Genomic DNA, 16672 nt, shown 5'->3' on the forward strand with positions numbered 1-16672 from the left:
TTACTCTTTCGGATAGTAGAAAGACTAGGGGGCACTCCATGAAGTTAGCATGGGGCGCATTTAAAACTAATCGGAGAAAGTTCCTTTTTACTCAACGCACAATTAAACTCTGGAATTTGTTGCCAGAGAATGTGGTTAGTGCAGTTAGTATAGCTGTGTTTAAAAAAGGATTGGATAAGTTGTTGGAGGAGAAGTCCATTACCTGCTATTAAGTTCACTTAGAGAATAGCCACTGCCATTAGCAATGGTTACATGGAATAGACTTAGTTTTTGGGTACTTGCCAGGTTCTTATGGCCTGGATTGGCCACTGTTGGAAACAGGATGCTGGGCTTGATGGACCCTTGGTCTGACCCAGTATGGCATTTTCTTATGTTCTTATGAGAGCCACCGGGCAGCCAACAGTTATATCTCTTCTGGAAAGCCTAGGATGGGTAGTCAACATAAACAAGAGTTCCCTACAGCCTTCGCAGTCGCTGGAATACCTAGGTGTCCGATTCGACACCCAGGAAGACAAGATCAGCCTGACCTCCAAGAGGAAATCAAAACTCTGGGATCGATTGCAGAATCTGCTGAGCACCACTCGGCCCACAGCTTGGGATTACCTACAGGTCCTCGGCCTAATGGCCTCCACTCTGGAAGTGATACCATGGGCACGGGCTCATATGAGACCGTTACAGCGTGCCCTCCTATCTCGGTGGCGCCCACGATTACAGAACTACCCCGTGCATCTACCTCTGCCGGCCAGAGTACGGAATCAATTACGGTGGTGGCTGCAGCCCGGCCACATGAGCCGGGGGTCCAAGATGTCCTCCCCAACCTGGACCCTGCTCACTACAGATGCCAGCCTGAGCGGCTGGGGAGCACACTGCGAAGAGCTAACCACCCAGGGGTGGTGGAACAGAGAAGAGTCGGGGTGGAACATCAACAGACTAGAGGCACGGGCAGTCAGGTTAGCATGCCTGCTTTTTGCCCACAGACTTCGAAACAGAGCAGTCAGAGTGATGTCGAACAACGCCACCACGGTGGCATACATCAACCGACAGGGCAGAACCAGAAGCCGACAGGTATCCTTAGAAATTGCCCCCCTGATGGCTTGGGCGGAAGCAAATCTCCAGGACATCTCCGCCATCCACATTGCCGGAAAGGACAATGCCACGGCAGACTTCCTCAGTAGAGAAAGCCTAAACCCGGGGAAATGGCAGCTGTCACCCACGGCCTTCCAGATGATTGTGGGTCAGTGGGGGACCCCGGGCATGGACCTACTAGCAGACAGGTCCAACGCTCAAGTACCCAGATACTTCAGTCGCAGGCGAGATCCTCTATCCCACGGGATTGACGCCCTGGTGCAGCCATGGTCTCCGGGGATCCTGCTATATGCCTTTCCCCCATGGCCCCTGCTGGGTGCCATTAAACACAAGATTCAGCGGCACAGAGGCCTAGTTCTTCTGGTGGCCCCGGACTGGCCAAGAAGATCCTGGTACGCAGACATGAGAAGACTACTGGCAGGGGATCCTCTACCCCCTGCCCCCTCACAGGGACCTGCTGCGACAGGGTCCCATCCTCCACGAGAATCCAGCTCAATTCTCTCTTACGGTCTGGCCATTGAGAGGGCTAGACTGAAGAAAAGGGGATACTCGGGGCCAGTAATAGACACACTCCTCCGAGCACGCAAGTTCTCCACATCACTAACTTATATAAGGATCTTTAGAGTATTTGAAGCCTGGTGCGAAACTCGCAGCACCAATCCGCATGCCGCTAAAATCCCCATCATTCTGGATTTCCTGCAAGATGGACTTCAGAAGGGTCTGTCCCTCAGTTCCATCAAGGTTCAGGTGGCAGCGCTATCCTGCTACGGCCCCAGGAGTGACGGCAACAGCATTGCCACACACCCAGACGTTTCACGTTTCCTGAAAGGAGTCAAACACATTCACCTGCCACTGAAGTGGCCAGTGCCCCTGTGGAACCTCAATCTAGTCTTGGAATTCCTAGCGGGACCTGCCTTCAGACCCCTCCGACACCTGTCCCTCAGTTTGTTAACCTTGAAGATGGTGTTCTTGCTGGCTGTATGCTCAACACGCCACATCTCAGAGCTGCAAAAGCTGTCCTGCCGCGATCCGTTTCTCAGGATCACCCCAGGGACTATCCATCTTCGCACAGTTCCCTCCTTACCCAAAGTAGTCTCACACTTCCAACTCAACCAAGCCATATCCTTGCCAACCACGGAAGGTTTGAAGAAGTCGGAAGAAGGTCGAAGACTGCGCCATCTCGACATCGGCAGGCTGCTCTCCAGATACCTGGAAGTGTCGGAAGCAGTACGAAAGACAGACCACCTGTTCGTCCTTCACAGTGGGAAGAAGCAAGGGGAAGCGGCCTCACGGGCAACCATTGCCTGCTGGATCAAAGAAGTTATCAAGGCGGCCTATGTAGAATCGGGAAAACCACCACCTCTACGGGTCAAGGCTCACTCTACCAGAGCCCAAGCGGCCTCCTGGGCAGAAACTAGGATGCTGTCGCCTGCAGAGATATGTAAAGCGGCAACGTGGTTCTCCCTCCATACCTTCTCCAGATTCTACCATCTGGACGTCCAGGCCAGGGGAGGGTACAGCATTTGCAAGGGCAATCCTAAACGGACCTCGGGCAGCCTCCCACCCAGTCCGGGTGTAGCTTTTGTACATCCCATTTGTAATGAGTCCATCTGCTACACACTAGGAAATGGAGAGATTACTTAATCTCGTTTTCCTTAGTGTAGGCAGATGGACTCAGCATCCCGCCCAGCTGCCGGTAGACATGGGGTTTTACCAATTTGAGGTAAGCCATGTATTTCTGACATAGGGCATCCACCCTACCGGGTGTCGACGCCTTCCTGTTGAGAACACTGGCGGTCTCCAGCTACTATCAATCGGTCAGGTTAATCATGTTTGGTTAATCAATTGGTCAGTTACACATATATCCATGAAGCTTTTGCAAGGAAGATTACTGAGTTGCTGCAGTTCCTGCAGGGGTATATGTACCACGTGCTGACGTCAGATCCATCTCCAACTGCTAGCACGAGCACACTATACCCATTTGTAATGAGTCTATCTGCCTACACTAAGGAAAACGAGATTATCAGGTAAGTAATCTCTCCAATATCAATGTTTCTATCGCTCCATGGTGCAACCTCATCTTACGTACTGTGTGCCGTTCTGGTCACCACATCTCAAAAAAGATATTGCAGAATTAGAAAAGGTACAGAGAAAGACGACCAAGATGGTAAAGGGGATGGAACAATTCCCCTATGAAGAAAGGCTAAATAGGTTAAGACTCTTCAGTTTAAAGAAGAGGTGGCTAAAGGAATATGATAGAGATATATAAAATGAATGGCATGAAATGAGTAAACGTTAATCAGTTGTTCACTCTTTTGAAAAGTACAGACTAGGGGGCACTCCATGAAGTTAGCATGTGGCACATTTAAAACTAATCGGAGAAAGTTCTTTTTCACTCAACGCACAATTAAACTCTGGAATTTGTTGCAGATGTGGTTAGTGCAGTTAGTGTAGCTGTGTGTAAAAAAGGATTGGATAAATTCTTGGAGGAGAGGTCCATTACCTGCTATAAATTAAGCAGACTTAGAAAATAGCCACTGCTATTACTAACAGTAGCACGGAATAGACTTAGTTTTTGGGTACTTTCCAGGTTCTTATGGCCTGGATTGGCCAGTGTTGGAAACAGGATGCTGGGCTTGATGAACCCTTGGTCTGACCCATTATGGCATGTTCTTATGTTCTTAATGAAGTTACTGGGTAATACATTTAAAACTAATAAGAGAAAATATTTACTCAACGCATAATTAAGCTCTGGAATTCGTTGCCAGAAATGTGGTGAAAGCTATTCGTGTAGTTGCGTATAAAAAAAGGTTTGGACAAGTTTGTGGAGGAAAAGTCCATTAACAATTATTAATGGAGAGTTGCAGAAATCCACTGCTTATTCTTCGGATCAGCAGCTTGCAATCTATCTACCCCTTGGGATCCTGCCAGGTACTTCTTATCTGGTTTAGCCACTGTTGGAAACAGGATACTGGGCTTGATGGACTCTTGGTCTGACCCAGTATGGAAAGCCTTAGGTTCTTATGGTATGTTCTTATGTTCATTCTGTCTGTTCACACTTACCTCAGTTGTCAGTAGGCTATACTATATCGCTATTTACACTCTCTCCCCACCATGTCCTGCCTAATCCAATAAACATTGTGGAAGATGGTCTGTCAAAGCCGGTAGGCAAACCAAAAGAAATAGTCCTGTCACCTTAGAAATAGGGATACTGTTTACGTAGTATAAAATGAAATAATGCTTAATTTTTTGTACAAACTCAAATGGTACACGGAGTAACGCCAAACTCAGGCTGAGTTTCGCACAAACAGGGCTGCGCCAGGGGCTACAAACTGTTAAAAAAAAATAAATAAGTACAATTAAAAACATTCAAATTGTGTAGACAAAACATTAAAATAAATAATATAAAATTATGAAAAATATTAAGCACAAACTACTAAATCATGTTTATATAAATTAACAATGACTGAAAAACATGTTTGAAAATACATATAAAATGACATATATAATGACAAATTGGAAAAAATTATGTATAAAATAAACATAAATGACAATATATTCTATTAGATAAGTAATGCGGGCATTATGTGAAGGCACAAATAGTAATTTACCTTAAAATATTAAAATAAATATTAATATTGAAAAACGGGAAAAAATATAAAGTACCTATCTATATTGATGAACAATAAAGGTGAAGAAATGTGTAATAGACTAATGCATCAACTGTGAAGACTCGTATTTTTCAAAAAGTTGATGATACAATATCTATGTATAATAGAGCACCACATCAACAATAAAATTAAGTTTTACAAAGTTGCCATTATTCAATACAGAATCCCATCACTAAGTATTTCAGGTGTGGTTGTATTATAGACCTTCATAACATCCCACTGTGTTTGGGGCTTATCTGCTCCGTACTTCAACCACTTATGGGATCATCTTTAATCATCGGTCTTACCACCACTAGTGCCAAATTCTTTTTTGTAGTTTTTGCTTTTACTAAAATTATTTTATATTTATCCAAAGCATAGTGTTAAATTCCTTTAATCATTTTGCTTTAATAGCTATTTTGTTTGAAACAAAGATAAATTCAGAGTACTTTCCTTGAAGCTGGTAGCAGAATACGGTTCTGCCTTCTTTAAAGCTGGAACTGCATCAGCTGCGGTGCTCTATTATACATAGACTAATGCATACCAGTGTGGCTGTGTACAAATTGAAATACAAAGCTAACAAGTGTGGCGGTGTACAATTAGGATGCTGTAAAAGGAGCAATGTAAACAAAACTGAGGACAAGGTGAAAATATAAATATAAGAGAATAAATAAATTGCAATTGACAAATCTTACTCAACCAAAGTATGTCACAATGATTTGCTTTCTAAGGGAATACAGTTTAAGTTGTTATGATAAGACTTAACTGCCTGATGGTTTATCTGGGGTTTTTTTTTAAATCTTTCTCTGGCTTTATTTATGCACAAATAAGTAGTTGAATGCATTGCTTCACCAGTGCATTTTTTTAAGTCATTGCCATTGATTAGTACAAGCAATGTACTGTTTCTGTTCTCCCTCTCATATAACATTTTGGCACCATTTTGTGATTACATTTATAGCTCCCTCCATATTTTACTACCCATGCTTTGCGACATGCTGAAAATCTTCCTCTTAAAATTTTCTCCCACTTGGTAGCTGTTTTATGAAGGAGTCAACTCCTGTTTCAGGCAGTGCTAAGACTGATTGATAGAAGCAAGAGGAAATAGGAAGAACTTAAACCTCCAAACATTACCAAAATTGTCTTTCTGCTGGCTTGCTGCCTTCTGCTTAATTTCTATCTAATCATTTTTTCTTCATTCTCCTTGACCCCCTTCTCTCAACATCTTGGGCCACTTCTTCCCCTGTTTCTCATCCAAAAACTGTTCTGTCATTTTTCTTTTCAGTTCTGAAATAAGTACTGAAAAATATTTAAAGATGAATGCTTTAGTTCTTTTTACATTAGCTGTTATTTTCTGTTTAACATTTCTTTGCACCTCTTGGTGTAAGTAATTCAGCAATGGACTGCATTAGTTTTGCTTAGGAGGCTGGTATTCTTCACTGCTTGTATTTGATTTGTAGAATGCTTTCTTTTGTTTCTGTTCATACCTTTGGGCAAACGGTATAGAATTATTCATCTTTTTCAGTGGTGGCTATTTAATTTCTCATAAGTTCCTGGTTAACTTTTTTTTTTGGGGGGGGGGGGCAGGAAGTACAGTGGGCCACTGTTGGAAACAGGATGCTGGGCTTAATGGACCCTTGGTCTGATCCAGTATGGCATGTTCTTATGGGTAAATAGCGATTTTCTTAAAATTAAAAAAAAGTATATGAATTCCTTTAACCTTTCAAAAGACTAAACTGTATTTTCAGTTTCTAAGAACATATTGAACTCTGATCTAGTATTTAAATGTAGTTCCTCTTGAAATCTTCACATTGTAAATTTTCACATTGTTTCCATTTTGTCTTCCAGATTGCTTTTTCACAGCACAGCAACTTTATGGACCTTGTACAGTTCTTCGTTACATTTTTCAGGTACCTTTTTGTTATAATGTTTTCTTAATCAGTTATGCAACATAATTAGATGCACAATAATATAGGATACAACGTATTAAGAAAAATTGCCAGTCTTGGTTGACCCATTTTGTGTGTAAATTGAAGCAAGGGTTTTTGACCAACTAAGCCTGTGCAAATCGAATACATTTTAACTACTTCTGTGTTTAAAGCATTCTTTTGTATATACTTTTTCATTGGGGCACTTTTATGTTAAATCAAATGGTTTTCAAGAATTTTTTTTTTTTGCTAGAAATTTCTCCTATTCTCCTGCTTCCCACTTTCCTAGCACAACTGTCCCCATTCCCTTGATCCAACTTGAACTAGAGCTAAAAAAGAATTACCCTGAATACCTCTGTGTTGCTTAATGACAGTGAATCTTTATCCATGTAATCTTGTAATTTTATACTGTAATAAAGCCTTTGTAGTTTGGGATTTACTGTTTTTTAAGCATTATTATTGGCAAAATATAGTTAATTCCCCTCCCTCTCACCACTAATTATATTGCAGGTGGATTTTCTGATTATTCCTACAAATAGTTAACCTCCGGTCCAGGTAAATTACACCTGAGTTCTGAAGGCAGGAAGATGTAGACCGGTCTTATATCAGGAGTCAGGATATCTTTGTGATATCTCTATAGTCTCTTTACCTGGATTGTAATTATATCATTTTCAGCTTATATACTTGTTAGTCGTAGATGTCATATAAATGAGAGGCATGTGCTGTACTTTTTTGAATTTTTTCTTGGTTAATGGTGACAAATAACTGGGGGAGGCATACACTGGGCTACTTCTCAGGATTATTTCACTTGGCTTTGTTGCATGAGATGTTGAAAATGTTGTGCCAGTGTTATGACTTAAGCAATGGTCTCTGGCTCCAGTTGGTTCAGTAAATAATAAGTAAAAGTTGTGAGTCACTGGAGGTCTGCACGTCTTGTACAGCCTGCAATTCAGATGTTGTTGACAATTACTTTTTCATTGGTGTTAGCAAATTCAGTAGTTTCCCAGCTTCCTTCAGTTTCCATCAATCAGGCTGATATAGTAAAGTTCGCGGGCAAGCGCCCGCTCTCCCAGCGCGCGCACAGGCCAGTGTCCTGTGCGCGCAATACAGTAAAACAAAATATTTAAATTAGGACCCGCGGGAAAAAGATGCGCTAGGGACACTAGCGTGTCTTTAACGCCTCTTTTAGGACAGGAGTGGCGGCTGTCAACAGGTTTGACAACTGACGCTCAATTTTGCCGGCGTCTCTTCTCAAGCCCGCTGACAGCCACGGGTTCGGAAACTGGACGCTGGCAAAATTGAGCGTCCGGTTTTCGAGCCGCGGGCCGATTTAAAAAAAACAAAAAACTTTTTAAACTTTTTTTTAACTTTTGGGACCTCCGACTTAATATCGCCATGATATTAAGTTGGAGGGTGCACAGAACAGCAGTTTTTACTGCTGTTCTGTGCACTTTCCCGGTGCCAGGAGAAATTAACACCTACCTTTGGGTAGGCGCTAATTTTTTTTAGAGTAAAATGTGCGGCTTGGCTGCACATTTTACACACTGTATCGCGCGGGAATGACTAATAAGGCCATCAACATGCATTTGCATGTTGCGGGCGCTATTAGTCTCGGGGGAGGGGTTGGACGCACATTTTCGATGCGCTATTACCCCTTACTAAATAAGGGGTAAAGCTAGCGCGTCAAAAACGCGCGCCCAAATGCGGGTTAACAGTGCACTCCACTGGAGCACACTGTACTATATCGGCCTGTTTGTAAGTACATTATTTAGCACGAGTTGTCACTGAAGGCAGTCTTCAGCCAATCAATTTGGACCTGAAACCTAAGCATTAAATCAGTATATAATACCACAAATGTCTGCCACAATGGCAGATGTCCTTTCCATCCTTTGAGGCCTCATCCTATCACTACCTCATTGTCCTTGGCACCTGTCATACTGAAAAGTTACACAAACAAAGCTCAATCAGTTTCACTGGTATATCTTTCAAACCATTTCCAGTAGCCACATTATAAATATAGACATATCTAGTATACTGTTTATGTAGGACCCACACTCACAGAGTTTGTATATCAATCAAACTCAAAACTGGTAATAGGTCTCTTTGCTTTATTTTCAACTTTAACTTCATTTATCATTTTTTGTTAATTTTTTGTTAAAATATGTGCCCCAATATCTTGCTGTATGCTGACGAACTTTGAAATCATGTCAATATGTCTAATAGAAGTCCCATACCATTAGTTGGATACTCAGTTTAAATATCAATTTTCAATTGCAAATAGGAAGATACTCATTTCAATATATCTAGTAAAAGTCCCATCTAGTGAAAGTCCCGACACGATTGTGTTTCGAACCAACAGGTCCTACTTCAGGGGGAATTCATTTTTGAGTCTTCACTAACATTCCATCAGCTCAATATCCAGTCGACTATCTTTATATTTCTCTCCCACGGTCTGGCTTCAGACTCGCAGTTCAAAAACATGGCACCTTTTATCCCTCCTCCAGAAATGATGCATCATCCTACACAGTCTTCTAACAGGTCATAACTTCTCAATATGCAAAATCACCAGCCTCTCCAAAAGATGGAAACAAAATTTAAAAACACAACCGCTATATGTCTCCATCGATATTTGCAAAATACATACTTTCTTTTTTCAACAAGAACTTCCTTCAGAGACGTGAACTGATCTGCTCGAGTGCTTCCTCAAAATTTGCAGTTCTCAAACAAGTCAACTCTTTATGTTGTAATCAAAAGTCCACACCCACGTCCGATCTTCCTTCATTCAAACAAATACCCGGGTCCTCTCTTTCAGCTGTTCTTTTGAAGGACCTATTTTCATGGGGTATATTTTTGTTATATAAAAGACTTACTTCAAAAAATATGAAGCAATCCTTTATTTAAATAGTAAATGTACTCCCCCATGTCCAATTATCTTTAGAACACAAAAACAAAACTCCAACCAGGCATCACCACCATTTTGTCAAAAATGAAACCAAGTAGACATCATACATAATTACCATCTTTTTTCATCTTTATTTCAACACATAAAGGAATACCAATTAATTTTTTCATTCAATCCTCGCGGGTGTACCGTATGTAATGTAAAGATCCAAAAATGTTCCAGTTTGTTAAGACGAGATTGTATGTCACCTCCTCTTATTCCCCTCTGTAGTTGTTTCAAAATCGACTATTGTAGATCGGTGAAGCTGTGAATTGCCTGTAGGCAATGTTGTACCAAAGGAGCTGTAAGTTTTGATGTCTTCATACAGCTCCTGTGTTCAATTAGCCTCGTACGGATTTTCCTCTTAGTTCTCCCCACGTATATCAAATTGTATTACATATATGACACATTCTGAGTCACATGTAGTTAGCGCAACCAAATTCACTACTATTTCTGAATTAGGAGGTTTCCATTGATTCCCTGTCAAAGTTTGGGCACACATTTCACATTTTCCACAACTATGGTGTCTACCAGATCTTAATTTTTCCCATGTGGAATCCAATGAGGATTTAACAACAAGATCTCTAATGTTTTGTCACCTTGAATATGCAAATCTGGGAGCAATCTGAAATGCTTTGTGTAATGCGAATACTTGCCAATGCGATTGTACAATATTAACCACATCCTTTGTATGTGCAGCATATCTCATCACACACGTAAGATTTTGAGTATACAGTTTTTGTTGGTATTGAAGTAACAAAGTTCTGTTTGTAAACAAAGCTTGTTTGAAAGCTTTTTTTATCACAGATTTTGGATACCCCTTTTGAGAAAATCTTGTGCACAAGTCAGCTGCTTGTTTTTGAAACTCATCTTTGCTTGAACAGATCCTTCTTAGACATAAAAATTGGGATACCGGCAATCCATCTTTCAACTTTTTTGGATGATAGCTAAAGTATCGTAAGAGATGATTGCGATCTGTCTCCTTTCTATATAGAGTGGTACCTACAGTATGTCCTTCTTGTTTAATTAAGATGTCTAGAAAGGCAATAGAGTGTTGATGACATTGTGCGGTAAATTGGAGATGAGAATTTTGTTCATTTAACCACTGTAAAAAAAATCCTGCAGGTCTTCTCTAGTAACGAAGACTCTCTTGAAGCTTCGCGAGGACAAGGGGACTATGATTCTTATAGCCCTTTATTGGCCAAGGCAGGTCTGGTTTCTACTCTTGCAGGAGTTGTCCATTCGGAGACTGATCAGTCTGGGGTCTTCCCCAGATCTCATCATGCAAGACTGAGGCAGGTTGAAACATACCAACCCCTATTGCTCAAAGCCTGGATGTTGAGAGGTTAGTTTTGCAACCTACTTGATCTTTCAGAATATGTCTTGGATCCTGGTGGCTTCTAGAAAACTGTCCACTAGAAGGTCTATGAAGGAGGTTTTCCGTGTGGTGTGAGCAAAAAGCTCTATATCCGTTCTCCTGCCAGAAAAAAATTTGCTTGATTACCTTTACCTATCAGAAGCTGGCTTGAAAACAAACTCCGTTAGAATTCATCTGAGTGGATGTCTGAGGAGGGAAGCAAGATGGTGGCATAGTGAGGCTGATGAGCGTTGCGTGCCCCGTTGTCCTCTCTTTGTTTCTTGGACTAACTATGCCATCCAAACGTAAGGGGAAGGTGAGAATCTTCCCTCCTGAATCCCTACCTTACCCAGGGCAACTTGACATCGTGTGCTTCATGAGCCACACAGCATTGGGGGGAGCAGAGGAATTTGGTGCGAGTCATGGCGGGGGAGAGTCGTGTTCTCCGGCAAACGAGATGTCCCTCAGCCCAGATCTCCGTCCGCCTCCAGCGCAGCATGACCCCGGCAAGGTTGTTTCCCAGGCGCATGCCGATGATGCGGTAAGGGCACCTGAGGTGGAGGGGGCGCTTCCTCATCCCTCGTTGAATGCAGACACCTTCTGGGTGTCTGCATTCAACACCAGGGCTCATCTCCAAGAGTGGAGATGAGCCCTGGTGTTGAAAGCCCTTTAGTGGCCTGACCTGGAAATTCCTTTCCAAGGGGGCTGATGGAGATTTCTTCGCCCAGCCATCATGTGGAGATTCCTGCCAGTGAGGTCGGTGAGTCCGATTTTTATTCCATCTCATCCAGAGGCGGTCACTTTAGAGGCAATATTGGACCTGGTAGATGGCTTTGGGACTTTAAGGTGCCTGGAAAATAAAATGGACTCTCTCTCTTATAATTCTCATCAAAACATCCTCGAGGTTCAAGAACAAGTCAGTGCTACTTCAAATAGATTTTTGGAAGCTGAAAATAAGATTTAGTCAATTCAAGCACTGAATGTTGCCACTATAAAAGAGCAGATGGCTTGTTCCAGATGTTTGGAAGCTCTTGAAAATCACGCCAGACATTTAAATCTGTGAATCCTGAATTTTCCTAAAATAGCTGGTGAAATTCCCTTTATAACTGTGAAGCGGTTTCTATTAGAAGTCCTTGGTTTCTCTGAAGAAAATGTACTCAGTTAAGTTTTTTTGTTTTTTTTTTTACTAAAAGAACTTCTTCAAGACAAGCAGTTGATGTTCAAATACCTGAAAATTTGTCCAGCTTTTTAGAGAATTCCTTTTTGGAAGTTTTGAATAGAAACACTGTTAGTTTCATTTATTTCAGTCTCAGATTTAAATAGTTATGCGTAATTTTTTCGGGAAATTTCCAGTATCTTGTTATGGTCAAGTAGTAAGGATATATCCTGATTTATCTCAAGTTACACAAGTGAGGAGAAGAGTTTCTTTCCTTTAGGCAAGCTATTATTTCCTTAGGTTATTCTTTACCTTACATTACCCCTGTAAATGTATAAAGAAGGGTTACGAATGTTTTATTTTCTTTCAATCTGACCAATTTTGTCTTTTTACAGAAGCTCATATGCCAACCACCTCTTCCCCTGCAGTCTAAGAGGTAGATCTCTAAAAAGTTTGCGCGCGCATACTTCTGTTCTCGCAACTGGCGCGAACAAAAGTATGCTGGATTTTATAAGATACGCACGTAGCCGCACATATCTTATAAAATCCGGGGTCGGCGCGCACAAGGCTGCGCAAAATCGGCAGCCTGCGCGCGGCAAGCCGCGGAGTGGCCTCTGAGGGAACTTTCCTTCTGCGTCCCCCCACCTTCCCCTCCCTTCCCCTACCTAACCTACCCCACCCCCCCCCCGGCCCTACCTAAATCCCCCCACTACCTTTGTTGGGCAAGTTATGCCTGCTTGAAGCGCGCCGCCTTGCATCTGTGTCGGGGAACTCGGGACCGCCCTCCCGACCCGGACCGCTCCTGACCCCCCGGACACGCCCCCTCCTGCCCCTTTTACGAAGCCCCTGGGCTTTGCACGCGCCGGCGGCCTATGCAAAATAGGCGTGCTGGCGCGCGAGTGCTCTGCGTGCGTAAATCCTGGAGGATTTACGCACGCAGGGCTTTTAAAATCTAGCCCTAAGTGAATAGAGGTTGAGAAATTTTTTTTGTGCTGGTTGAGTAACACTAATGCTTTTTCTTTAAAAAAAAAAAAAAAAAAAAGTACTTGTTTTCTCCCCTTATTTACTCATCTTCCCTTCCCTTTCTTTCCTTATATATCTGGGCTGGATAATTTTTCTCTAAGTAATGCAAGTTTCTTTGATTTTGCTTTGTAATTTATCCAATTGATTTCTCTTTCGTGCAAGCTATTTTTTTTTTGTTTAATTGAAAACTTATAAATAAAGAATTAAAAAAAGAGGTCATCTGAGTGCATTTGGCGCAAACCACCATGATGAAGATGGAACGCACATCTCTGTTCAGCCTATTGTATGTTTTACACAGGGTCTACTTCAATGGAATCCTCCCGTTGCCTCTTGGGTCCTCAACAAGCTGTTAGTGCAGTTGTTGAAAGCTCCTTTAGAGCCATTGCACAGCTGTGACTTGAAATACCTGACCTGGAAGCTCATATTTTTGGTGGCGATCACCTCAGCATGCAGAGTTAGTGAGCTCCAGGCCTTAGTGACTTATCCACCTTGTACTAGGTTTTATCATGACAGGTGGTTTTGGGTACACACCCCAAGTTTCTGCCTAAAGTGGTAACTGATTTCCATCTTGACCAGTCGATTGTCCTGCCAACATTTTTTCCCAGGCCCCATTCACACCAAGGTGAATGAGCCCTGCACAATTTGGACTGCAAGTGAGCCATAGCCTTCTTTCTGGAGCATCTGAGTTTGATTTGCATATCGAGAGTTCAGTGCCTTGTAAAAGTATTCATACCTTTGTACATTTTTTCACACTCTGCTGTTTACAAAGTATAAAACGCAATGCATTAGAGTAGGGGTTTGTTTCACTGGTCTACACAGCCTAGTCTACGCTTTCTTGTGAAATAATTACAGAAATATTCCAAAATTAAGAATAAAAAGTGTTGATTACATGTCTTCATACCCCTTGACTAAATACTTAATAGAAACCCCGTTTGTAGCATTAACAGCCATGAGTGGTTTAGGATAAGCGTTTACCAACTTTGCAAAGTGGGATGGTTCAGTTACAAGTTATCTGGGGATCATCTGTAGACTGCAATCTTCAACTCTTGTAACTGATTTTCTGTTGAATTCAGGTCTATGCTTTGACTGGGCCACACAAGGAAATTCACTTTCTTCTTGCTGAGCCAGTTCCGGGTCTTTTCCATTCTGGAATACATTTGTCTCTGGATCTCCTCGTACATTGCACCATTTATCTTTCTCTTGATCTTTATATGCCTCTGTCCTTGCTTCTGCATAGCATCCCCACAACATAATGCTGCCACTATCATGTTTTATTGTAGGGATGATAAAAGCAGGGTGATATGCAGATTTTGTTTTATACCAAACACATTGGTTGGTGATGAGACCAAAACGGTCCACTTTTGGTCTCATCAGATCACAAAACATTCTCCCATATGTGTGCAGTATTCTCTTTCTTTCTTTGCAACCTCTATGTAGCATATCATATGGCTTTTCTGCAGTGGTGGTTTGTCTTGGCACTTTCCCAGATAGGTCATGTTTGGAGTAATCTTAAAATTGTTGAGCAGTCAATATGTTCTCCAGTCTCAGCAAGATAACTCTAGTTCTTTTAAAGTAATCTTAGGCCTCACAGGTTACCTCCAGCTACTGATTTGGCAGGGATGGCTTGAGTGATGCCAAACTGTTTTCACTATTTGGTGATGGACCTGATAGTGCTCCAACGGATATTCAAGCACTGAAATGCTTTTGTAGCCTTCCTCCAATCTGTACCTTTGAATAACATTATCCCAGGTTATTTCCTTCATCAGCATATTTTGATCTTTGTTTCAAATTGACTTAATTCAATAGAAATGGTTTGATTCATTTTTCAGGAGCATTTGAATCGGTTAAATTGTGGGCACTTTTAATTTATGGGCCTTGTAAAGAATTTTTTAAAGCAAAGCCAATTTTTGTTTGCTATGACAAAAGATGTGAAGACTTCTGCAGTCAAGACTTTGGTTTTTTATTCTTTATTAATTTTGGAATATTTCTATAATTGTTCTTTCATTGTAAAAGCATGGACCAGATTGTATAGATCATTGAAACTAACTTCTACTTTAATGCATTTTGATTTGTATTTTTGAGACAGCAGAATGTGAGAAATATGCAAGGGTGTTCAGACTTTCATAAGGCACTGTAGTTTTGAAGAACATTTACACTCAGATTTCCTTTCAAAGACTTCTTCGTAACTGGCAGGAGTCATTTCCCTCCTTCAGAGGACATTTCTTTATAGTGGGTAGGCAAATTGGTGGTTATTTTGTCATAGAATACTCAACATACTTATTTACAAGTATAGAAGTTTTTACTTAAGTCTACCCCGCATACTTACCTTAAGTCCGCCTCAGAATGCCCCTAACCCACTCATTTGTTTCTACTGGTAAAATGTACAAACTAGAAAAAAACACAAATACTTGACTTTTATAAAATAGTCTATCAACTAGTACATGCTATTTATGCTGTTTTATGCATGAAACCCTTTTGAAAATTTATTCTGTAGTGAGGAAAAACAGTGGAAAATTGGATATTGTTTTCTATGTCAAAATGCTAATCTTATGTTACTAGGAATTATAAGTTGTAATACTGGATATTTTTCTATTCTAGTTGTTTTCTCTCTTTGCTTCTTGTGGCAGCAGTGGTTTGGAAGATCAAACAAAGCTGTTGGGCATCACGGAGGAGAGAGGTAAGTCTCACAATGTGCAACCTGTGACTTTTTTTTTTTAACCCATTTCAACTGCTTTATCAGGCTGTACCTGTATCTTGGACTGATGTGAATTCTGTTTTATGATGCCCTCCTAGTTCTAGTGTTAGAAGAAATAACCTTTAAACAAGCAGACCATTCAGAAACAGTATTGTGGAATCCTTAATTAATGGCACATATTTGAGTCTGGAAATTTCTTTAAAAGTTAGTTTGAATAAAGAAATGCAATAAATATAATAACCACTAAAATAGTGGTGTACTTTTAGATAGATACATCTAAAGGTACATGTATTTGTATTTACATAAGCAATTGTAGCGTCACAGTGTCAAGATACTATCCCAGTGCTTTCAACCAAAATGATTTCTCAAAGCTAAATGGGATAAGCACAGATTTTGAATTTCTAAAAGTGGAGAGAGTAGAAAGCATGACTTTGCAGCATGTGTTTTTATAGTCCTGTATATAGTGTATCATGAGTATTGGGGCTGCCAGAATGAATGGCAAAGTAGAAGCACAGGCAACCACATAATTGTGTTCGTCTAGCAAGCTATGATGGTAGAATCAATTAGCAGCTGGGTCTGTCTGGCAGGCTATAAGGTCTGTAATAACCAGAGCCCCTGGCTTCCTGCAGCAGATTTTTCATATTTCTGTGGCAATTAGGTGGCCGATTTTGCATAATTTTTCATAATGTTTCTCATATCTCATTACACAAAGTATATTTTTAGTGAAAACTTTGTACACTGACTGTAACTTTCAAAGCAGCATGCGGGCGCACATTCAAGGACTCGGAGATTTTATAACTTGCGTGACGTGTGCCTAATTTTAAGTGGGCATGTACCTA

The 16672-nt window shown here is 41.2% G+C and overlaps 1 protein-coding gene across 1 annotated transcript in view; it reads left to right on the forward strand.

The window, feature by feature from the left end:
• ATRN (attractin) overlaps nt 1–16672 on the forward strand; it is a 504108-nt gene that overhangs the window by 378949 nt on the left and 108487 nt on the right. Inside the window, exons 25-26 of the mRNA XM_029594051.1 lie at nt 6582–6643; nt 15737–15815. Coding sequence (XP_029449911.1) covers nt 6582–6643; nt 15737–15815 — 141 coding nt within the window. The remainder of the gene's footprint in view (nt 1–6581; nt 6644–15736; nt 15816–16672) is intronic.

Source organism: Rhinatrema bivittatum, chromosome 1 (genome assembly GCF_901001135.1).
Source record: "Rhinatrema bivittatum chromosome 1, aRhiBiv1.1, whole genome shotgun sequence".
Lineage (NCBI taxonomy): Eukaryota > Metazoa > Chordata > Amphibia > Gymnophiona > Rhinatrematidae > Rhinatrema > Rhinatrema bivittatum.